This window comes from Macaca thibetana, chromosome 13, assembly GCF_024542745.1.
Source record: "Macaca thibetana thibetana isolate TM-01 chromosome 13, ASM2454274v1, whole genome shotgun sequence".
Classification (NCBI taxonomy): Eukaryota; Metazoa; Chordata; class Mammalia; order Primates; family Cercopithecidae; genus Macaca; species Macaca thibetana.
Genome location: NC_065590.1, coordinates 37,022,692 through 37,045,799, shown reverse-complemented (window position 1 = coordinate 37,045,799; position 23,108 = coordinate 37,022,692). Strand labels below are relative to the sequence as shown.

Sequence of the window (23,108 nt, the reverse complement as noted above, 5' to 3'; positions counted from 1 at the left end):
TTGCCCAGACCTTGGAGTGCAGTGGAATGATCATAGCTCACTGTAACCTCAAATTCCTGGGCTCAAGAGATCCTCCTGCCTCAGCCAGTGCACACCACGCCCAGCTAACTCTTTTATTTTTTGTAAAGAACTGGTTTAGTTATGTTGCCCAGGCTGGTCTTGGACTCCTGGCCTCGAGCAGTCCTCCTGCCTGGACCTCCCAAAATGCTGGGATTACAGGCAAAAGCCACTGCACCTGACCAGAACTTCACTTGTCAATGGTGTTAGCAATTTCTTTACTGAAGCAGAGAATAGTTCCAGAGAATACTGGAAGAATATTTGCTTCATTTTTCTGTGCCATTCACAATGCAATGGCCATTGGCAAAACATACATTTAAGTTTAACGTGCATTATTAGCATTTTCTCCATAACTTTCTTAAGTCTAGATAGTCAACCAAATAATGAATAAAGCCCTGATTTGTGGTGGTTGCTGCCCATTTCTGTGGTGTAAGTATTCCCACTATGGCTGATTTCAATCCACCAATATGATGTCACTGAATGCAGACTTGGGGAAAAAGCACAGTAACACAATATTATGTAGTATTTCTACAGACATAATAGATGTACATAATCTTAAAATAATAAAGAATAATAAAATATATAATTATTGCCAGGCATGGTGGCTCATGCCTGTAATCCCAGCACTTTGGGAGACCGAGGTGGGTGGATCACCTGAGGTCGGGAGTTCGAGACCAGCCTGACCCACATGGAGAAACCCTGTCTCTAATAACAATACAAAATTAGCCAGGCATGGTGGTGCATGCCTGTAATTCCAGCTACTTGGGAGGCTGAGGCAGGAGACTCCCTTGGACCCAGGAGGCAGAGGCTGCAGTGAGCCGAGATTGCACCATTGCACTCCAGCCTGGGCAACAAGAATGAAACTCTGTTTCAAAAAAAAAAAAAAATCATTAGGAAGTGATGGTTTTTGAAAATGTATTATTTTTGCCTTAATATAATTAATTTAATGGTAAGTTTATATAATTTAATTTAAAATTTAGTTTTTCATAATGGCTGGGTTTAACCATTGGTTCACGAAATTCCTGAAGATTTAACAATCAGCTCATAGGAACTGTTATGATCTGTGCACACCTGGATCTGAACCCCGACCCCAGCTCTGCCGTGAGCAGGGCCTCAAAAGGCTCTCCAAACACCTGATGGCCCTGCCCAATGTATACTTTTCAGATCTGATCAGCGAAACGGAACTCATTTTCCTTCTCTCCAGTCTGCTCCTTTGTGGGCTGCCACGTTGGTGGAGGGCTTTGCCATTCACCCTGGGGTGGCAGGAGTTGCGGATGAGAACTCTGGACAGGAAGAAGGCTGGGATCAGAGGATGGGGATTTTGGAATTGTTTAGAGCAGAGGTGAAATAGTTTTGGGTAATGACAATGTTAGGTGGGTAAAGAGTCCCTGGGCTGAAGAGGGCACGGAACTGTAAGGCTAGGCTGTTCCTGGAGGTCGGGGCATGGGCTGATGGCACGTTCACACTCCTGTTAAACATCTTCTGTCAACTATCTTCCCTGCAACAAGTTATGTCTGACAGCCCTCCAGAGCTCCTGGGGCAGGGGTCCCAGAGGAGACTGTGAGTCACACGCCTGACAACCTCCCACACCCATACTCTTCTGGGATCGCTCCAGGCTAAGGTTAGATCCTCAGGCAGGAGGAAGGAGGATCAGCCTTGACCAGAAGCACAGAAAGGAACAAAGCCCCTAGCCCCTTCCTTGAAGGAAAGAGCTCCTTCTGAGGACAGAGAAGGGTCTGGAAGGGATGTGGAGGCAGGTGTTTAATGAAGGACTTGACTGTATCTGGGCTTTCCATGGCGATGATGCCTAGACGGAGGCCAGAGTGTCCTAGGTGAAGTGGGGGATTCTGAATGGAGCCCACAGAGAACAAGAGCCCAGCCTGCAACCCACCTTTCCTTGCACGTCATCTAACTTCCCATCTGTACTGCTGCCCCTCAGCCTCCCTGCTGGTGCCGCTCCTCCCCCGAGAAGCTTCCCTGCCTCCTCCCATGTACTTCAGGAAACTGGTAAGTTTGGAAAGCACCCAGAATTACTTGAGGAAAAGACTGTAGCAAGTACAATTTGAATTTGCCAACAGACTTTACCACCAACTTCACTCGCCTAGGGAGAGAGGCCAAGTCCATGGGTTTCTCCCTGTGGTTCTGTGACTTCACTGGGAAAATGTAGGCCTTGCTGAGCCATGGAGGAAAAAGGAGTGGAGTGTGACGGAGACAGGAGACAGAAGTCCCTCACAGTGCCCAGCGTGCTGAATGACGGGCCTCATGGCCAGGTGAGTGGAAGGCCAGGCAGAGCTGCTTGTTTCATGTTCCCTACTCTTTCCCCCGTGGTCAGTGAATTTGCTTTGGCTGAACCAGGGACGATTTCTACATGGCCTTGAGGCCACAGGCATATGTAGGCAACTGCACACCTCAGGGTGCAAGGGGTTACACCTGTCCCTTGCTCAAAAGTCATGGGAAGTTGCTAAACAGACCAAAAGAAGAACCAGCACGCTTACTGCTCTCCGTCCTCCCCTTTCCCACCCCACCCTCAGCTGTTAGCTCACAGAGGGTCAAAACAAGCAAGATAAAATCTGTCCAACTCACAGCTTCAAAGGAACACCAGTTAGACATGTGACCCAACCGCACCCAGCCTTGTCCCTCCCAGGTGTGTGGCCCTGGAAGGCCCAACCCTCCGGCCGCGTGGCCCATGTAGACGCCGGGTGGGCAAAGGCTTTCATTCCAGACCCAGTGCTGCCCTCCCACAAGATCCCAGTCTGAGTTTGGTCTTCCTGTGGTTCTCCTTGGAAGCCAAGCCCAGCTCCACAGCGCCTCCTCCTCAAGCTCACCTGGCTCCCTCCAATTCGATCTGGGGGAGGAGGTGATGCGGACCGAAGTCTTCACGGCAACCTCAACCCTGAGGGCCCAGAGTCAGTGCTGGAGCCACCTACCAGGAGTCACTTCCACAGCCCTTGAGGCTGAATGAGAGCCTTTGGGTTCCTGGATAGCGGAGAACACAACCCAGACATGGCCCTGGGTATGAAACAAATCCTTTCTGAACCTGACACCAGACTTTTCCCCAGAGGTGATTTTTAAAAATTATTTTTTGAATGCTTTCCAGATTTGAGTGAATGAATGAATGGGTGACAATGACCCTAAGTCATGGCCTTCAAGGCCTGTACACTTGTGGGTTAAGAAAGCCCCTTCCCAGCCTGGCATCGCTGGCCCCCTCCCTCTCCCCCTCCAGGCACAGAGTGTCCTGGAAGGGATAATGGCACAATACGGCCTCTCCACACCTTATTCCCACCATCTCCCGTCGCTGTGCCCCCACCAAAGCACACACAGAGTCCCAAATCAGACCAACCTATAGGAACAGAGTGCCCCCCACAAAACACACACACTCATACACTGAGGAGATACAAATTGGGCAAAAATGGAACAGGCAAGGTGACTCATGCCTGTAATTCCAGCACTTTGGGAGGCCGTGGCAGGTGGATCGCCTGAGGTCAGGAGTTTGAGACTAGCCTGGCCAACATGGTGAAACCCTGTCTCTACTAAAAATACAAAACTTGACCGGACATGGTGGCGCACACCTGTAGTCCCAGCAACTCGGGGGGCTGAGGCAGGAGAATCATTTGAATACGGGAGGAGGAGGTTGCAGTGAGCAGAGATCAAGCCACTTCACTCCAGCCTGGGCTACAGAGTGAGACTCTGTCTCAAAAAAAAAAAAAAAAAAAAAGGAAAAAAAAATGGGCAAAAATGTAGAAATTTAGTTTTACTGAACTTTTTTGTAAAATTATGGGAATTCCCAGTGTCTCAAAAGAAAATGACAACCTCCAGACAAGCACATTTAAGTAAACAACGTAAAGGCACTGGCAGCCACTGTGGGTGGGAAGTCATCAGCAGTGGGAGCCCTGCCCCCTCAGGGTTCCGTCATTGTTTTGCAGGTGTGATTCCTGCTTCCTCCACCATTCAGTAAGTTGTGTAAGATGCTGTTGAAAGAGCACGGGACTGAAAGGCAGGAACCTCACGTTCCAAACCCAAGACTGGCCAGGTAGCTGCGTGACCTTGGGCGAGGTCCTCTACATCTCTGGGTTATCATGTCTCCATCTGTAAAATGAAGGTTGACCTTCTTGTATAATTTCATGTCTTGGGTTTCTACTGTACTCTCACTCTACCTGGCCCATTACCACCTAGGAGGGGCCTAATAAATACAAATGAAAAGTGGCGCCAAATGATTTTTTAGTCAATATAACCCCAAATCTGGTTTCAGCTAAGATTTGGATACAGAAAGTACCATTTCCCCACGAGTTCAATCGGAAAGTTGGGTGGAATGCATCTTTGGAGGGCCACAAGGTGGAAATTAAAAGAGTAACTCTAGAGGAGTGAAGAAAAGGAGGTGACAAGGTGGCCAGTGGGACCTGTTGGTGTCACCCTGAGTTGTATCATTCCAGGCTGTCTGGCCCGTCCTCTAGGTCATGAGCCCCAGAAGTGGGTCCCTGCCCTTGGGTGGTGAATGACAAGTGTTGGTATGGATCCCCCAGACACTAAATTCAAACTCAGATATCCCTTACCCTGCCCCAGCCCATAAAGGAAGCAGGCTGGGGCTCCATGGGCTTCCTTTGCACAAATGCAACTGGCCAGGTGCCTGTTTCTGGCTACAACTCTCTGCAGGGCGGGCATGCTGGCAGTCTTGGGCCTTAAGGCCAGCCAGTGATCCCAGCACTCTGAGAAATGCTTGCTCCAGCTCCCAGAGAAGCCTCTTTCCCAGGGGCTCTGTGCTCTCCCAACACTCTCTCCACCCCTCCAGGCCTCTGGGGGAGTTTCCTTGGGGAAAGTTTTCCCAGGCTGGTTCTGAGCATGGTCACACACTCATCCCTGGATAGTTGCCCCACAGAGGGGACACAACCCGGAGGGCCAGGGAGCTCAGTCTGAGAATGGGACCAGCGCTGCCTCACCCACCAGGCCACCGTGGGAAAACAACTTTGGGCCCCATTTTCCCCTTCATAAAATGAAAACAACAAGCCCAGCCCATCAAGCAGTTATGTGGATTAAAGGAGATAACGCATCAGGGCCTTAGGTCAAACCCAGAGCTAGCTTCCATTCACCCTGATGATTAGGCAGAGCTACAAAAGCCCTCAAAGATTACACCAACCACAGGCCACAGCAAGGCATGACAAGGTTAAGAAAGCCCTTTCCCAGCTTGACATGGGTGAGGGTGTCCTGGTGAGGCAGTGACTGGGAAAGGCCCCGAACACCGGAAGCAAACCTCGCGCCCTCCGAGGTGGTAGCAGCCCGTGGACAGGAGAGCCGGGCTGCTTCAGAGGTCATAGAACCTTCCCCTTCACTGCACAACTGAGTAAACTCCTAGACGATGAGTGACTTGTCAGAGGCCACACGGCAGGTCTGTGCCATTTGGACAAGAGGCTGTATCTTCTTCGTATTTCTTCTCCGTGTGGCCAGATTATTTCCTTGGATACTCATGTGTGTTTCAATGGTTGCATTTTTCCTCCTCCTCCCATTCCAAGGTGGTCTTGGACCTGTCCTCTTTTGGGTGTCCCTGCTGCAGGAGACATGTTGTTTGTTTGTTTTTGTTTTTTTGAGACAGAGTCTCATTCTGTCACCAGGCTGGAGTGCAGTGGTGCGATCTCACCTCACTGCAACCTCCGCCTCCCAGATTCAAGTGATTCTCCTGCCTCAGCCTCCTGAGTAGCAGGGACTACATGTGCGCACCACCATACCCAGTTAATTTTTGTATTTTCAGTAGAGATGGGGTTTCACCATGTTGGCCAGGATGGTCTCAATCTCTTGACGTCGTGATCCACCTGTCTCAGCCTCCCAAAGTGCTGGGATTATAGGCGTGAGCCACCGCACCCAGCCAGGGACGTTTGAGTTTCAGGACCAGGTAGAAGCCACGCCAGGCCCTTCTCTCCTTTGCCTCTTTGTTCCAGTATCTGGGCTCCTTGTAGACTCTCAGGGAAGAGTCTTGGGAGAAAATGAGAATGCAGAGGGGAGGAGGAACTGGGGACTGGGAAGAGGGCAGAGGCCTGTACTATGTCTCTCTGGGAGGGGCAGGACACAGAGGTGAGGAGGCCAGCCCTGGACATGGGACCCCCCTCAAACTGGGCACAAAGGCCCCCAAAATGGCCTGGGGGCAGAGTCTCAGCCTCATGAGGCCCTTGAGAGTGACAGGCCCCTTGCCTGCCCACATTTCTGGGCAGCCTCCTGGATTCTGGGGTGACCCTCACTGGATGGGGCCTAATAATGACCAAGATGAAGTTTCCGCCTCCTCAGGCACCATGGGAGCTCAGAGTTGGAACTGAGTTGATTTCAGGAACGTTTCCTGCCACCTGGGTTGGTGGACTGAGCTCCACGCTCTCCACATGAGGCATTGCTCGGTCCCCTTCACCACACTGCTCTCTACACCACCATCACCCACTTGTACGATGCTTTACACGGTGACTTCACGACCATCCATCCAGTACCTGAACAGGCCTAAATTGTGCCCCTTTAATGGATGAAAAAACTAGGGCTCAGAATAGAATGAGTTTTCTCCCTGCCACTGGCCTGCCCTAGCGAGCAGGGAGCCTCATTGTGAGTTCCACCGCCCTGGGCAGGCATCTGAGGGAGAAACCAAGTCTGTACAGGGAGCACGTGGGCAGCCTGCCTTCCCCCATGGCCCCTTCAGTGACTTAGTAGGATGCAGTACCAGTCACAGCTTCTAGATGCTCACCTGACTCTGGCTGTGTGTCACCTTGAGTGGAAGCTAAAGATCTAAACACTGACAAAAATTCCTGTAGGTGATTGAGAAATCAAAAACAAAGAAAACCGACTGGCCACCAAACAGATGAAAAAATCCGTAAACTCATTAGCAATGAATTAATGCCCATTAAAGTCACATTGTTATTATCGCTGTTTCTCTTTTAAGTTGGCAAAGTCTTTTTCTCATCCCCTGCAATCAATGCTATTTGTGGGAATATACATTTATATAATTTTCATGTATACATGCACACACATACATACATATGTGTGTATGTGTGTATTTATCTAAGAAGCCTCACAAATATTCACACCCTAAATACAACATGCTATCTTGGAATGTATCCCAGTAAAGGACATTCATGGAAAAAAAATGAGTGAAATCCCAAAATATCTGGAGTTTACTTAACAGTATCATACCAATATTAGTTTATTAGTTTTAGCAAATGTACCCTGGTTAGGTAAGATAGGAACGTTAGAGGAAGCTGGATAAAAGATATATGGGAACTCTCTCTACTATCTTTGCAACTTTCTATAAATCTAAAATTATTTTTTTTATTTATTTATTTACTTATTTAAGACGGAGTTTCGCTCTTGTCGCCTAGGCCGGAGTGCAATGGAGATATCTCAGCTCACTGCAATCTCCCCTTCCTGGATTCAAGTGATTCTCCAGCCTCAGCCTCCTGAGTAGTTGGGATTACAGGCACCCGCCACCACGCTCAGCTAATTTTTGTATTTTTGGTAGAGATGGGGTTTCTCCATTTTGGCCAGGCTGGTCTCAAACTCCTGACTTCAGATGATCTGCCCACCTTGGCCTTCCAGAGTGCTGGGATTACAAGCGTGAGCCATTACACCTGGCCTAAAATTATTTTAAAATAAAAAGTTGTTTTTAAAGTTCACATTCTTTTACCCAGAATTTCACTTCTCAGATTTTATCTAAAACTTATCAGAGAAATAGATCAGAGAAAGGCCATCCTTTACTTACAAGAATATTGCACCACTTGTGATAATCACAAAAAAATATGAAAATTATCTACATGTCCAAGAACAGTAAGTAGATTAAGTAAATTATGCTGCATCTAATGATGATAAAACGTGACCAGAAAGTATTACATTATAATATTTATTGATGTGGCAAATGCTTATAATAGAAGGTTAAGTGAAATAATTAGGACACAAAACTAGATACACTTTAAGCTCAATAAAAATTTTTTAAACTATGTACTATATATTAATAGTTACAAATGGATCATATAATTAGAGTGAATCATATTTTCTTCTAAATGCATTTATAAATTTTTACACAAAGAAATATGTTTTTAATCAGGAAAAAATGGTGTTTGTTTGTTTATTTTGAGATGGAGTCTTGCTCTGTTACCCAGGCTGGAGTGCAGTGGCGTGATCTCAGCTCACTGCAACCTCCGCCTCCTGGGTTCAAGCCTCAGCCTTGAGTAGCTGGGTTTACAGGCACATGCCACAATGCTCGGCTAATTATTTTGTATTTTTAGTAGAGATGAGGTTTCATCATGTTGGCCAGGCTGGTCTTGAACTCCTGACCTTAAGTGATCTGCCCGCCTTGGTCTCTCAAAGTGCTAGGATTACAGGCGTGAACCACCATGCCTGGCTATTTGCTCTACTTTTAAATGATGCACAGGTTGGTAGAGCCCAGTTGCCTGTACCCCCAGAGCCAGGTCTATGTAGGCAGAGCAGGTGGCCATCTGCAAGATGGAAGGGGCCCTGAGGAAGTGATCATAACTGCAAATCTCTCCCTGTGAGTACCTTCCTCTCTCCCTCCCTCTCATCTATCCATCCATCCATCCATCCATCCATCCATCCATCCATCCATCCATCCATCCATCCCTTAGGGACAAGAGCTGCAATGATCAGGAGGCCTTACAACAGGGATCTACTCTTCAGAGCTACCCTTTGAAGTGGACACTCTGTGATTAAATCTCTTTTACTGAGGCTAAGCGTGGTGGCTCACGCCTGTAAAGGAGGATCATTTGAGCCTAGGAGTTTGAGACCAGCCTGGGCAAGAGAGAGAGACCTCATCCCTACTAAAAATTAAAAAAATTTAAAAAAAAATAGCCAGGCCCCTTGGCACATGCCTGTTGACCCAGCTACTTGGGAGGCTGAGGTGAGAGGATCACTCAAGCCCAGAAGTTCAAGGCTGGAATGAGTTGTGATCCAGTCATTGCATTCCAGCCTGGGTGACAGAGCAAGACCCTGTCTCAAAAAATAAGTTTTCTAAGATTTTTAAATTGACCACTTATGTGGAAATTAATTGATCAGAGCTTTCTAGCCATATGGGTAGCTGAAAGGGGAGGAGGCACATGAGGTACCAGCTTTACTAAAGAAAAGAGAAAGGGAGAGGTTGGCAGCAAGCAGCGCCTCACGGAACAGATGCATCTGGGTGAGGACAGGAGGACACTGGACACTAGGAGTCATCAAGCAGAGCAGGGAAGACAGAGTCATGCAGGCTGGGCAGTCCTGGGGGCTGCTTCCCCCACTTCTCAGGCCTGCAGCTGGTCACCACGAAACCTCAGGCCTCTGAAGTGTGGCCCCTCAGACCTGAAAGCCCTTTAAGATGCCCTGAGCAGATGCCATCGCTGTGTCAGAACCCTGGAGCAGAAAGGGCTGGCAAGGCTGGCAGGTGGGCCCCTCTCCTCACCCTGTGGGGGCCTCTGGAACCCTCAGCATTTCTTTATTTTTTTGAGACGGAGTCTTGCCCTGTCACCCAGGCTGGAGTGCAGTGGTGTGATCTTGGCTCACTGCAACCTCCATCTCCCAGGTTCAAGTGATTCTCCTGCTCCAGCCTCTCAAGTAGCTGGGATTACAGGTGTGCACCACCACACCTGGCTAATTCTTGTATCTTTAGTAGAGACAGGGTTTCACCATGTTGGCCAGGTTGGTCTTGAACTCCTGAGCTCAGGCAATCTGCCCACTGCGGCCTCCCAAAGTGCTGGGACTCCAGGCATGAGCCACCGTGCCTGGCTGGAACCCTGGGTATTTCTGTCTTCCTCTCATTGGAGCCTCTTGTACTCAATGCTGAAGGTCTCCTAGTGGCCTCCCCATGAACACATTTTTGCAGGATTTGGCCAAGAGCGAAGTAAAAAGAAGAGCTGGTTTTGAAAAGGCAGAAGTAGGAAGAAGCAAATGGGGATTTCAGCACTGGCCTGAGTTCTGTTTCCTAGGGCATAGGGAATTCTGTGAAGAGCAGGTGAGGATTTGGCCTGGGATTCTCAGGGAGGGACCAGAAGGCAGGAGGCCTCAGAGCAGGGCAGCCCTTTGGGCAAAGCTGCCACCTCCTGCTTGGGCCCAGCTAGGCTGGGCTGGGCTGGGTGCGGCAGGCAGGGAGATGGTGTGTTGAAATTAAAATTGGTGGAGGAATTTGAGGAATGGGGGAGGGTGGGGGAACAGTGATTACACAGTTCTGTGCATGAGGGCTGACCCGGAGGGCCTAAGCAGGCACTGGCGTGGAGGTGGGAAGGTGGGGGATTCTCATGTGCGGTGGTCAACGGTTATACTTGTCCAGCAACTTCTGCTTCCCTTCTTCTGGACAGCACCTCACTTTTCTGAGGGGGAACTACGTCTCCCGCAGTTCCATCATGGTCCCGGTGGGGCTGTCAGCACAGGATCCCAGCCAGCCAGTAAGACTGTCTGAGAGATTTGAACCTGGAGGTCACACAAGGAGGCTGGCACCGCATCTGCCCAGCGGCAGTCTTCCTATTCCTGAAACCCCAGTCCCTCCTTTCCCAGCATTCCTGAGGTCTTGGGATTCAACTCCAACTCTATGAACTAGGAAGTTTTATTTTCATTTTTATTTTTATTTGAGACGGAGTCTCACTCTGTTGCCCACCACTGGAGTGCAGTGGTGCAATCTCAGCTCACTGAAACTTCCACCTTCCAGGTTTAAGCAATTCTCCTGCCTTAGCCTCCTGAGTAGCTGGGATTATAGGCGTGCACCACCACACCCAGCTAATTTTTGTATTTTTAGTAGAGACAAGGTTTCACCCTGTTGGCCAGGCTGGTCTCAAATTCCTGACCTCAGGTGATCTACCTGCCTGAGCCTCCCAAAGTGCTGGGATTACAGGCGTGAGCCACCATGCCCGGCCAGAAGTTTTTAAATAAATGCTCTTTTTGGCTTAAGTTCATTAAATCCAAACTGACACCTCATGCAAAACCTGAGCTATGGTAACAATAATCCCCATTATTTGCAGCATGAATACACTAAGTGAGTTCTACCCTGTGCCGAGAATAGTGTGGGACACATCATATACATTAATCTGATTCTTCTTGTACAGACGCAGCAACTAGGACATAGAGATAGAGATCGTGTCTAGAGAGCCACATTTAAAAGAGATAGAAAGGGGATTCAGGTCCAGCTTTTTTTTTTTTTTTTTTTGAGATGGAGTCTTCCCCTGTCATCCAGGCTGGAGTGCAATGGTGCAATCTTGGCTCACTGCAACCTCCGCCTCCCAGGTTCAAGTGATTCTCCTGCCTCAGCCTCCCAAGCAGCTGGGATTGCTGGCGCCCACCACCACACCCAGCTAATTTTTTGTATCTTTAGTAGAGACGGGTCTTCACCTTGTTGGCCAGGCTGGTCTCGAACTCCTGTCAGGTCCAGCTTTATCTAGCTTCCAAACCTACGCGCTCTCTCCTTCTTTTCTTTGCTCTTCCCTCTCTTCCTTCCTTCCTTCTCTCCTTCCCTTCTTTCCTTTCTTCCCTTTTTTCTCTTTCTTTTGGAATCAGACCTCAGAGACAGATTTCTGAGTTAGCCACACTCCTCATTTCCTGGCACCTGATCGCCATTGGTTCACGCCAAGTCCTTTCCTTGTTTCATGATGCACATTCTTCCCATCTCACCAAACCCCCTTCCCATGGCCCCATGATCATGGCTCACATGTGATGGGGCCTGGCCTTTCACCAACAGGCACTCCAGATACTTGGTTGAGTCAAGCCTTTGGGTTTCTTTGTGTCCTTGGGGATCAAAATCCACTTTTGACTTAGGAAACTTTTCAGCAGTCCCATCCATTGGCCAACCCATCAGCCCTGTTATGGGCTCAGCTCCAGGCTGGGCTGAGATATAGAATTGGTAAGAAAGGGAAACTTCAAGAAGTTTAAAATTCCTTCCATTCAACAAATGCATATGGGCCACTGACTTCCTATGCAGGTCCGGGATAGAAAGATGAATACAACTTTCTGGCCCCTGAAAGCCACGAACCTAGTAGACAATTAAGCAATTACTACCTTGGGTCACAAACTGCTGTAGACAAGGTGGTCGAGATCTCAGACAGACATGGAACCCAGCCCTGGACATGAAGCAGATGGCAGTGTTAGCCGCAGAAATCACAAAGAACCATGCACCTACATAAGCACAACTGTTTCTGCTCACCCGTCTCGGCATTGTGCAATCACAGTGGGCAGACTGCTCATCAAATTTGGAGGGGAAATTTGGAATGGCCAGACTTAAAACACAGACTATGTGGCAAGCAGTAATAAAAACTCACCGTCGGGACCGGGGGAATACCTCAGAGAAGGAAGCAGTCATCCTTGACCTATGGAGACTCAGAGTAGGGGGCCTGGCAGACTGTCAAGTGGGACACAGATGTCCCCATCCATAGATGCCTGCCCAGGAGCAAGCAAGGCATTTAACATGAATCCCAATCAAAAGACAAGTGCAGAAAGCTCTGCCCTCAGGTAGATTCATAGCTGAGCCTGCTTCCTGCACGGGCAACTCTATCTACATGAGGCCCAGGACATGTGGCGGTGGGTAGTTTAGCTAATGGGGGGAACGGTCCTCCCCAGCAGCCCCTCTGCTCAGCAGCTGAGAAGGCAGCAGTGGGCACTCCCCTCGCCCAGAGACACACAAGTGTGCCCAGAACGGAATCTGCTCATGAGGGGCTGCCCTCTGGGGTAGGTCAAGGCATCCCAAACCAGCACATCCATGTGGCGACACCTACAAAGGCTCTATAACTCAGGTCTGTGTCCCCAGCCCAGCAGGGCTGAGCAGGAGGGAGCCCACACTGGAAGTGGAATGACAACTTCCCAGACCCTCAGCCATGAAGCAGACCACAGGTGCTGCCCTGAGTTCTGACAGCAGTCCCAGTTCCTCTTCAGGACCTGGGGACCCTTTAATCCAGATGGTGGGGGGCAAGAGAACCTTAAGATCCCTTTCTGGGGGGCCCTCACTGCTACCTTGCTGGGCCAGGCGTCACCTTGCTGTGTCTGCTTTGATCACACCCACTGGGACACCATTTGGGGTTCCAGCTGTGCACACCTCTCACTGTGCGCCAGGAGAGTGGGAGAGGACTGGGAGGCCACTTAGTGGGCAGACTCTCAGCCTGCTCTGGCTGGAGCTGAAGAGGCATCCTGTCGCACAGTACACAGCACATACTGTGCAATGCTGTCCACCCCACCCTTGCCTTGTGGGGTCTGAGGCCTGGCAGAGAGGGGGCTTAGAACTGTGGAGAAAGCCCTGCAGAGGATGTGCACCTTCCTCTGGGCTTTGAGAAATGAGCCACCTTGGGTTAGGAAGAAAGGAGAAGAAGTAGGAATGCTGCTCCTGGGGAAGGGATCAGGGAACAGCCGGAACGAAGATGCAGGGGTGGGAATGGGTGAGAAGTCTGACCTGAGTGAGGAGAAGGCACTGGGAGGAGGAGTTCTGAAACACAGCAAACCCCTAGGCCAATTGCCAGCCCCTCCTGGTTCCTTCACTGCAGCACCAGGCACAGAAGCCGCGATGTTCCCCAAGGCTATGTCCTTCTCAGCATCTCCTGTCTCCCTTCCCCTATCCCTCACCCCTGGTCCAAGTAGCCAAGCCCCAGGATCACAGGAAACCCACGGTGGGCTGTCCTTGGCCCCTGACACTTCAGTCCCACTCTTCTGGGCCTCTTGACTCTTATCTTTGCCCTGGATGGACTTTTACATTCGGCTCGGGGTGGTGGCTCACATCTGTAAACCCAGGGCTTTGGGAGGCCAAGGCAGGAGGATCACTTGAGGCCAGGAGCTCTAGACCAGCGTGGGCAACAAAGTGAGATCTCATCTCTACCAAAAAAAAAAAAAATTTAGCCAGGCGGCACATGCCTGTAGTCCCAGCTACTTGGGAGGCTGAGGTGGGAAGATCACTTGAGCCCAGGAGTTCGAGGCTATAGTGAGCTATGATCTTGCCACTGCACTCCAGCCTGCACCACAGTGAAACCCTGTTTCAATAAATAAATAAATAACAAATAAATGGTTGTCTCAGAGCTGAACAGGGACTGGAATGGGAAGGTCTTGGGACCCCGTGTAGGTAGGACACTTACTGACTGGGTGCCACCTTCAGGTAGCAGAGTTCCCAGGTACAGCTGCTCTGAGGCCAAGGCCTCCCATTCATTCATCCAACAAATACTTATCAAGCACCTACAATGTGCCAGGCACTGCCCTAGTCTCTGGGGGTACACTATGACGAAGAGATTTAAAACTTCTGCCACACTGGGGAGAATGTGGAGAAACTGGAACCTGTGTGCATTGCCAGTGGGTATGTAAAGTGGTATACAGCCACTGTGGAAAATGATATGGTGGTTCCCCAAGAAGTTAAACATAGAATTACCATATGATGCAGCAATTTCACTTATTTAGGTATAGACCCAAAAGAACTGCAAGCAGGGATTCAAACAAATATTTGCACACCCATGTTCACAGCAGCATTATTGGTTTGCAATAGCTGAAAGGAAGAAACAACCCAAGCGCCCACGCATGGCTGAACAGATGAACATGTGGTACAGTTACACAATGGAATATTATTCAGCCGTAAAAAGGAATGAGTTCTGACACATGCTACAACATGGATGAATCTTGAAAACATTATGCTAAGTGAAAGAACTAGACATAAAAGGACAAATACTCTATGATTCTACTTACATAAGGTATCTAGAGTAGTTAAGTTCATAGAGACAGAAAGTAGAGTGGTGGTTGCCAGAGGTGCAGGGAGGGAAATGTTTAGTGGGTAGTGGGAGTTAGTGTTTAGTGGGTAGAGGGTTTTAGTTTGGGAAGATGAAGAAGTTCTGAAGAGGAATGGTGTTGATGGTTACATGATGTTGTAAATATACTTAATGTCACTGAATTATACACTCAAAAACCGTTAAAATAGTCAATTTTATGTTATATATATTTTACCACAATTAGAAACAAACAAAAACCTTCCCCATGGAACTTATGTTCTTCTGAGTTGCCCCAGATAAGAGCTTATAATGAAGAGTAGTGTTAACTCTGCCACCTCAAAGCAGGGGTCAACATGGGCTTCTGCAGAATAGTCTGGAGTAGGGTGGGAGGGGTCAGGAAGCCTGAGGTCACAAACAGGTTCCTCTCACTCTCTGTACCCAGAACAGCTCTCCTGTTACCAATTTTGAACGTATTCTGATAAAATTTTATTTGAAAAAAATGCTGCCACCACTAAAGAACTTTTTTTTTTTTCCTAAACCATTGCCTTCCTTCTCTAAAACAATCACTGACTGAGAGACGCTTCCATGAAGAGTGAGCAGGCAGGGGCCACTTTGCAAGAATCTGCATGGGCAGGGGATAGGGCCCAGAGGGCAGGGCTCTCACAGCCCTGCCACCCTTCCTCTGGGCTGGAGGGTCAGTTATCAGATTTCTGGCTCCATCTCCTCCTGGAGGGCAGGGTTCTCGGCTGACTCACCTCTGGTCTTGCCCAGGGTGGTGTATGGAAACGGCACCTGATTTTGGCATTGGAAACCTTGGCTCCAAGTCCTGGCTGGGCCTTTTATAAGACATTTAATGTCCCAGCCTGTTTTCTTAGCTGTAAAATGAGAATAACCCTGACACCACCCATCTCCCAGGATCAGACACAACACCACAGCACACCACAACACGGTGCTTGGCACAGAGGGGGTGCATGTACACGGGGGGCCTCAGTGTTCAGGCCCTAAGGCCCAGGAATGGGGGCCTGTGGGCCCCAGCTGTGCCCAGGAGGCCCTGGGGTGGGTCCCTGAGCCCTTGGAACTGCCCAGCCAGCTCTGCCAGTCCTGGCCAGTCCCGGCGCTCATTTGGGGCGTGGAGGGGGCACTGAGTGCACAGCCGCCCCCAGAGTAAACAGCCTGATGAGCACGGGACAACAAGATGCTGAAATGCTTCTGAGCCACGTCATTGTTTCAGAGGCCCTGGCCTGCCACCCCTGGGAGCCTTCCTGGGTCCCACCCAGGTGATGTGACCACACCCTGTGCTGCCCCTAACCCATCTCTGCATGTGACAATTCTGTGCCTTCTACGCTGGGCCATGACTTCTGGAAGGTGGGGACCCACCCTACTGGTCTTTACTCCCCTGGCACATAGACGGGGTTCAGTAACTGCATTTTGAATCGGCGGTGATGATGATGATGGTGACAATGACAGTTGCAGCAACTATTCAGCACATGGCCCTTGCCATGGGTGTGGCCACAGTGCTAAGAAACTTCATTTAACTCTTTTAACCTTCACGGAAATCCTCACAGGTGTGTCCTGTTGCCATGATCCTCATTTTTAATGAAGGCACTGAGGCGCAGAGAGCTTAAGTACCTTGCCAAAGGTCACACAAAGTGACAGAGGCAGGGCTTGAACCCCAGTGTCTTGGTTTGCCCTTTTTATTTTTGTTTTTATTTTTATTTTTTTGAAACGGAGTCTCACTCTATTGTCCAGGCTGGAGTGCAATGGCAAGATCTTGGCTCACTGCAACCTCCACCTCCTGGGTTCAAGTGATTCTCATTCCTCAGCCTCCCAAGTAGCTGGGATTACAGGCCCCTGCCACCATGTCCAGCTAATTTTTGTATTTATATTAGAGATAGGGTTTCACCATGTTGGCCTGGCTGATCTTGAACTCCTGACCTCAAATGATCCACCCACCTCAGCCTCCCAAAGTGCTGGGATTACAGGCGTGAGCCACTGCAGGGATTTAAAAAAAAAAAAAAAAAAAAACATTGCTGAGCAAGTTTCTCTTCTCTGTCTTGAAATCTAGGACTAATAAATGGATTTGTCTCTGGTCATGCTACCTCTCCCCAGAAGTGCTGCTTTGGGGGCTCTGGCCAACCTGGATGACCACCCGTGGGGAACGTGACCACCTGCGGGGAATATGACCACCTATGGGGAACGTGACAAGTGGGTTGTTTTCTAGGATAGAGTTGAGGGAGCTCTATTTTACATTTTCTCTACTGTTAGGGGCTTCATTTCACTCTTAATGATCTTTGTTCCACCTTTTTTTTTCCTCCCAGTGTGAGGACTATTCTCAAGGGAGGTACAGTTAGAAACAAAATGGGAACTGGGTACTTATTGTTCTCTCTACTCTGCGTCTTCCCCTAGCTGAGGGGAGTCGCTGCCTTGTCCATCCTCTTGCTCCAAACAGACCAATAAGGAAGCAAACAAACAACTTTGGTGCTGACCAGGATTCCTTTAAAATCGCTGCTAATTCTAGACTTTGGTCCTTCTGGACATTCTGACACACCCGAGGTATATCACAGCCAAGGCATCAAGCAGTGTGAAACCCCAGCAGGTTCACTGAAAACCTACACTCATCTGTCCTCCTTGGCTGCTGCCTGCCCCCTTCCTCCCCATTAAAATCATTTGCGATTTCATCATCAGAATCTAATTTCCACTCGGTGGAATGCTTATGCCTGGCAGGTTTTCCTCTACTCCTCACATTATTCTAATCCCACTGAAAAAAGAATTCCTTTAGGGAGCTTGTTGAGACCACCACTTTGATCAAGCCCTACTTCACTCTGGCCTTGGGGACATGTCACAGAGTGGCTTGTCTAAAATCTTTTCCTAGAACTTTGATATTGTTATTTTAGGTTATTATTGTGATTTCATGTTATTCTCCCTGCTTTGGGAGAAATGGTTTCATCATTTTGTAATTAAATTAGATTTGCAAAATGTCAACAATAGGATGTGCAATGCATTACACGTGCATAACGTAGTAATCTATTGTCAAGACAGAGACCTCCTGGTGAGGTGACAGAGTCCCGGGCCCCCCTGCCTTCTACTAGACCGTTACTTTCTCAGATGGTGAGGAATAAGTCATCCTTATCTAAGAATCCTTATCTAAGAAATACCTGGCTTTTCTTTGAGATCCCCTCACTGATTGAAGCACCCCTGCAATCACCCAGGGTGATTCACAGAAGCAGATCTGGGGACCACATGGCCAGGGAGCGGGGAAGAATCAGGCTACCAAAGACACAGACACTGGGCGCAGCCTGCCTCAGCGAGTGGGCTGCCCTGGCTTGGGCCATGTAGTGAAGAGGGCAGAATTTGTCCTTAAGCCCATGCCAGCCTACGCCTCCACCACTGCTCCCCAAACTGCACCCCTAGCCCAAATCTGAGTTGCTGTGTCCTGTCCCATGGCTATTTAGGCCATCCCACCAAGCCTGCCATCCCCAGGGAGTGTCCAGCTCAGAGTCCTCTCTCCATACCTGTCTCCAAGTATCAGCAAGCTTTCAGACTGGAAAGGATTTATTCACAAACTCATGCAGGTGAACAAAGGGGTCCAACAGTAAGGGAGACATTTTCAGCTGTGAAGCCAACTAGGGCTGTGTGGAGAGGACTTGCACCCTGAACCTGAAATCACAGTGGCCTCAGTCTCCAAGGTCCTGTGAGAAGCACGGCCGGCCCGAGTCAGAGCCACTCAACAGCATCTTATTCATCCAGAGTCACTGAGGTTCCCATCAATTACATTTTCTGAAAATGAAACTTGAATTGCCAAAACACTATTTTAACCACTATGAAAAGAAAAATCTTCCTAAAAGGGGGCCCATAGTCCCTAAACCTTAAACCTTAAACCTCTCCTTTTCCCACTGAAGTGGTCATCGTTATCCCTATGGAATGGGACAATAATGTGATTGTGTTTCTATGTGCTGTTTAATTACAGCCTTCCTTACAGCCTTCACTTTCCTGTTTTCTACAAGTCTCTCTCTAAAAACCACTTTCCACCAGCCACCCTTCCAGGCTGTTTCTTTTGCAGAGAGCTGGAAAATCAGACAGCACTCCTGTTAGGACAGTGTGCTCCACAGATGTCAGCGAAGCTTGAGGCCCACAGAGAAATAAGGCACTTGGTTCAAACGCAGGGATTTTGATTTAGCTATTTCTTAGGGTCTTGTTTCCAATACATTCCAGTTCACGGCTAAAATCCAAAGGCAGATGGGGCCAAGACTCACTTGTACATGGAATGCTCCTTGAATCTATTTCTCATGGTCCTCTGATTGGTAAGATGTTTCTGTCGTCGTGACACTATCAGGCAGGAGCTCCAGGGCTTGCTCTGCTTCTATTTGTTATGTGTAGCCCTGCTAGATGAGCAGCATTGTGAGACCCCTAGACCTGAGAGGTCCCATTAAGAGGAATGAGATCAAGAGAGATGAGATGTGCAGCCTGTGTCCCTGACTCTGACCTGGCATCCTTCTCTTTGGTGTCTTGTGTGTTCTATAGATTTCAATCTCCTGACACAGGTTCCGTGGCCATGGCCATTTTACAGCACGACCAATGGAGCAGTGAGAGTCTGTGAAAAGAGCAGGGCCCCTCAGGGAGACCACCTGGATGAGCTAGCTCATGTGCTAGCTCTTCAAGGAACCCAGGGTGCAGCGTGTGGGCAGTACAGTAACGGGCATCCTGGGCTGTGTTTGGAGCTGCTCTGAGTCAGGCAGGGCTGGCTGTCACAGCTGGGGCGAAGATGCAGCCAGGGTCTCACTCTGTATTGCTCACTCAGTGGGTTGTGACTTGCTACTGGGTCATGAAATCAATTTAGTGGGTCACAACCAGCCTTTCTCTTTAAAAAATAAACAGAATAGGACAGGGGTGGTAATCCCAGCACTTTGGGAGGCGGGCGGATCACGAGGTCAGGAGATCAAGACCATCCTGACTAACATGGTGAAACCCCATCTCTATTAAAGATACAAAAAAAAATTAGCCGGGCATGGTGGCAGGCACCTGTAGTCCCAGCTACTCAGGAGGCTGAGGCAGGAGAATGGTGTGAACCTGGGAGGCGGGGCTTGCTTGAGCCAAGATGGTGCCACTGCACTCCAGCCTGGGCAACAGAGCGAGACGGAAATAAATAAATAAATAAATAAATAAAATAAACAGAATATCCAAGTGCATCACATGTAGTCAGGGTGAATATTATTTTGACAAAACTTTTGCAGCTGGGCACAGTGGCTCACACCTGTAATCCCAGCACTTTTGGAGGCCGAGGCGGGCGGATCACGAGGTCAGGAGATCGAGACCATCCTGGCTAACACAGTGAAACCCCATCTCTACTAAAAATACAAAAAAAAAATTACCCGGGCGTGGTGGCGGGCGCCTGTAGTCCCAGCTACTCGGGAGGCTGAGGCAGGAGAATGGTGTGAACCGGGAGGCAGAGCTTGCAGTGAGCCAAGATTGTGCCACTGCACTCCAGCCTGGGTGACAGAGTGAGACTCCGTCTCAAAAAAAAAAAAAAAAAAACTTTTGCTTCAGTGTTATGTATCCATACATCGAGGTGCGTCCTGGTTGGGACAGGAGATATCTTTCTCACCATGAGCAGTGGTCAAAGAAGTCAGAAACAAGTGGTTACATGCACATCCATCCTGCAGCTGATCTTCCTGAGACCCATCCCTGCCACCTCACCCCCAGCTGGGAAGCCAAATGGAATTTGTTCAGGGCCCTAGAATTAGCCTCACCTGGAAGGGACAGAGGAGTCTGGGAAGCCTTCTTGGAGGAGGTGGGGCTTGCTGTGGTGGGAGCAGGGAGAGGGACGCAGGGCAGAAGGGAGGACAGGAACAATGGTCCCAAGGTGGGAAGAGCTGGAAGAAGGAAGCCTGGAAAGGCCTGGGAGGAGCAGTACTGGACACCGCCTTCTCATGCAGGCAGAATGAGGGCTGAGGCCAGGGTTGGAAGGGAGAAAGAAAGCTCATTTGGTTTCAATGTGGAAACAGCCAAGTAATCTTCTACTTGATGCCTGCTTTTGTAGATGGTTAGAATCATCCTTAGTTAAGAACCAAGGCCTCCTCCTCCTTTATTCCAAATCCCTCTGGGGAGCACTTGGTAGTGGAGCAGTCAGGTGGGGTATCAGGCCTAACATCCCTAGCTCTCACCGACCCAGAGAATACAACTTCATAGTGCTTGCTTTCCATTTTTCAGTTTAAATTACAATTTTAAGGTGGGATATGGAGGTTCACCCCTGTAATCCCAGCACTTTGGGATGCCAAAGAAGGATCACTTGAGCCCAGGAGTTTGAGATCAGCCTGGGCAATATAGGGAGACCCCCGTCTCTCAAAAAAAAAAAAAAAAAAATTAGCTAGGTGTGGTGGTACACACCTGTGGTCCCAGCTACTTGGGAGGCTGAGGTGGGAGAATTACGTGAGCCCAGGAGGTCAAAGCTGCAATGAGCCATGATCACAGCACTGCACTCCAGTGTGGATGACAGAGTAAGACCTTGTCTCAAAAAAAAAATCAATTTTAATTCATTAAAATGAAAAAATCCAGTTCTTCAGTCACACTGGACACATCTCAAATGTTCAATAGCCACATGTGGCCAGCAGTTACTGCATGGAACAGCACAGAGAACATTACTATCATCATGGAAAATTCTAGTGGGCAATGATGTTCTAGAACAAGGAAATAAATAATTTATTCATTCCCTCAGGAATGCAACATCTTTCGTTATTTCTATGACACCTGAAATTCTAAATGCAAATGCTTCTGAGAGAGGCACTGGAATGACTTAAGTTCTTACCAAATAGTAACTGGTTGATATCAAGGGTCCAAAGAAAGCCACCATCTAAGGAAACCATCCACCTGAGGCTGACAGTATGGGGGGTGCAGGGATGTCAGACGGTCAGATACTGTCCCTAACCAGAGATGCTGTCCAAGAATGCTGATGGATAGGGTTTAAGCACCTCCATCAAGGAGCGTGGAAAACTGTGTGACCTGTGAAGAAAGAAAATGACCCAAAGTTAGTATTCATCTTCAGATTAGGGGACAGTTTATTTTCCAACAGTCCTCAGCAGGGGTTATTACATGAGAAACAAGCTCTTCTCTATTTCTAGGTAAGGCAGAATAAGAAGTGGACACACAAAGAAGCTGGGTGTGGGGCTCATACCTATAGTTCCAACACTTTGGAAAGTTAAGGCAGAAGGATGGCTTGAGCCCAGAAGTTGAAAGCTACAGTGAGCTATGATCACACCACTGCACTCTAGCCTGGGTGACAGAGCAAGACCCAGTCTATTTAAAAAAAAAAAAAAATGGATGCAGGCCTTTGCAGAGGAGGATGCTTGTGAACTTGGCTCTCCTCTGCCCTCCACATTTTACTCAAAGACCAAGCCCATGGCTTTATCCATCTCCTCCACACCAACACCTCCCAGAACCATAGTACTGACCTAGGCCTAGAGATCTAAATACTAACTTATCCTCACCAGGAGCCCAAAAGCAATTGTGACAATCTCTGTGCCCTGCCCCCACCACTTCTCTTCCTGTAGTCCCTACCCTGGCTCATGCTCCACCACCCTCATCCAAGTCAGCACCTGTGAGTCACCCTGGGCTTCTCCTCCTTCCTCCCTCCCCTGTGCAAAGTCACGTCTTGGCCACCTCTCCCATCTGCCTCAAGTCAGCCCTGCTCTCCTTCTCACCAGCCCTGCCCCACCTGTGGCCTCCTCCTGCCACACCTGCTCTCTGGCAGGAGCCGCCTGCTGACTTCACTGCTTCCAGTCATGGCCACCTCCAGCCCGGTGGCACTGAACCACAGATGAGCAACAGAATGACCTGGGGAGGCACTTAAAATCTAGATCCTGACTCAGTTATCTGGCCGAGTCAAGCGTGTGTATTTTTGCAAAAGTGCCCCAGGTGATTCTGACACATACTCCTAGTTAAGAACCACGGCTACAGCCGCCTCTTCCTCGTTGTTATTAATAACAAGAGAAACAACAATTGACATTTTTTTGTGCACTTACGTGCACTGCCTCATGTAATCTTTATGACAACTCTATGAGGCAGGAGCTGTCTTCTACTCCCATTTTAAAGTTGTTGAAACTGAGGCATAGAAAGTCCCATGGCTAGTGAAGGGCAGGACCAGCTCATGACCAGCCTGACTTCTAACCACTGTGCTCTCCATACCCCTTCATAAAGCCGAAATTCATACATGGCTCCCCTCCTCACACCATTTCCTGATAGTTCTAGGAAAAAAAAAAAAAGCAGTTTGGGGACACATTTATGATTTCCCTCTCCACCCAACCTCCTACCAATAGCTTCTTAACGCTAAAAGAAGTCTCTTGATCAGGGTCGTGGGGATATAGTGAATATCTATGTAAAAATTCACTGAGATGTATGCTT

General features: G+C 48.9%; 1 protein-coding gene and 1 long non-coding RNA gene across 4 annotated transcripts in view; both read right to left on the bottom strand.

The window, feature by feature from the left end:
- LOC126934106 (uncharacterized) overlaps nucleotides 1-23,108 on the bottom strand; it is a 139,729-nt gene that overhangs the window by 9,243 nt on the left and 107,378 nt on the right. Inside the window, exons 7-8 of one of the 3 annotated variants that reach the window (XM_050754583.1) lie at nucleotides 13,988-21,710; nucleotides 962-11,310 (exon numbers count right to left, since the gene is read on the bottom strand). In XM_050754583.1, coding sequence (XP_050610540.1) covers nucleotides 11,252-11,310; nucleotides 13,988-14,375 — 447 coding nt within the window. In that variant the 5' untranslated portion in view covers nucleotides 14,376-21,710 and the 3' untranslated portion in view covers nucleotides 962-11,251. Of the gene's footprint in view, nucleotides 1-961; nucleotides 11,311-13,987; nucleotides 21,711-23,108 lie in introns of those variants that run through there. The other 2 variants (XR_007718819.1, XR_007718816.1) reach the window with 2 other exon arrangements.
- The window catches only part of LOC126934114 (uncharacterized), a 239,224-nt gene continuing 217,077 nt past the window's right edge, over nucleotides 962-23,108 (bottom strand). The window contains exon 2 of the long non-coding RNA XR_007718835.1: nucleotides 962-5,697. This is a non-coding gene — a long non-coding RNA (uncharacterized LOC126934114). The remainder of the gene's footprint in view (nucleotides 5,698-23,108) is intronic.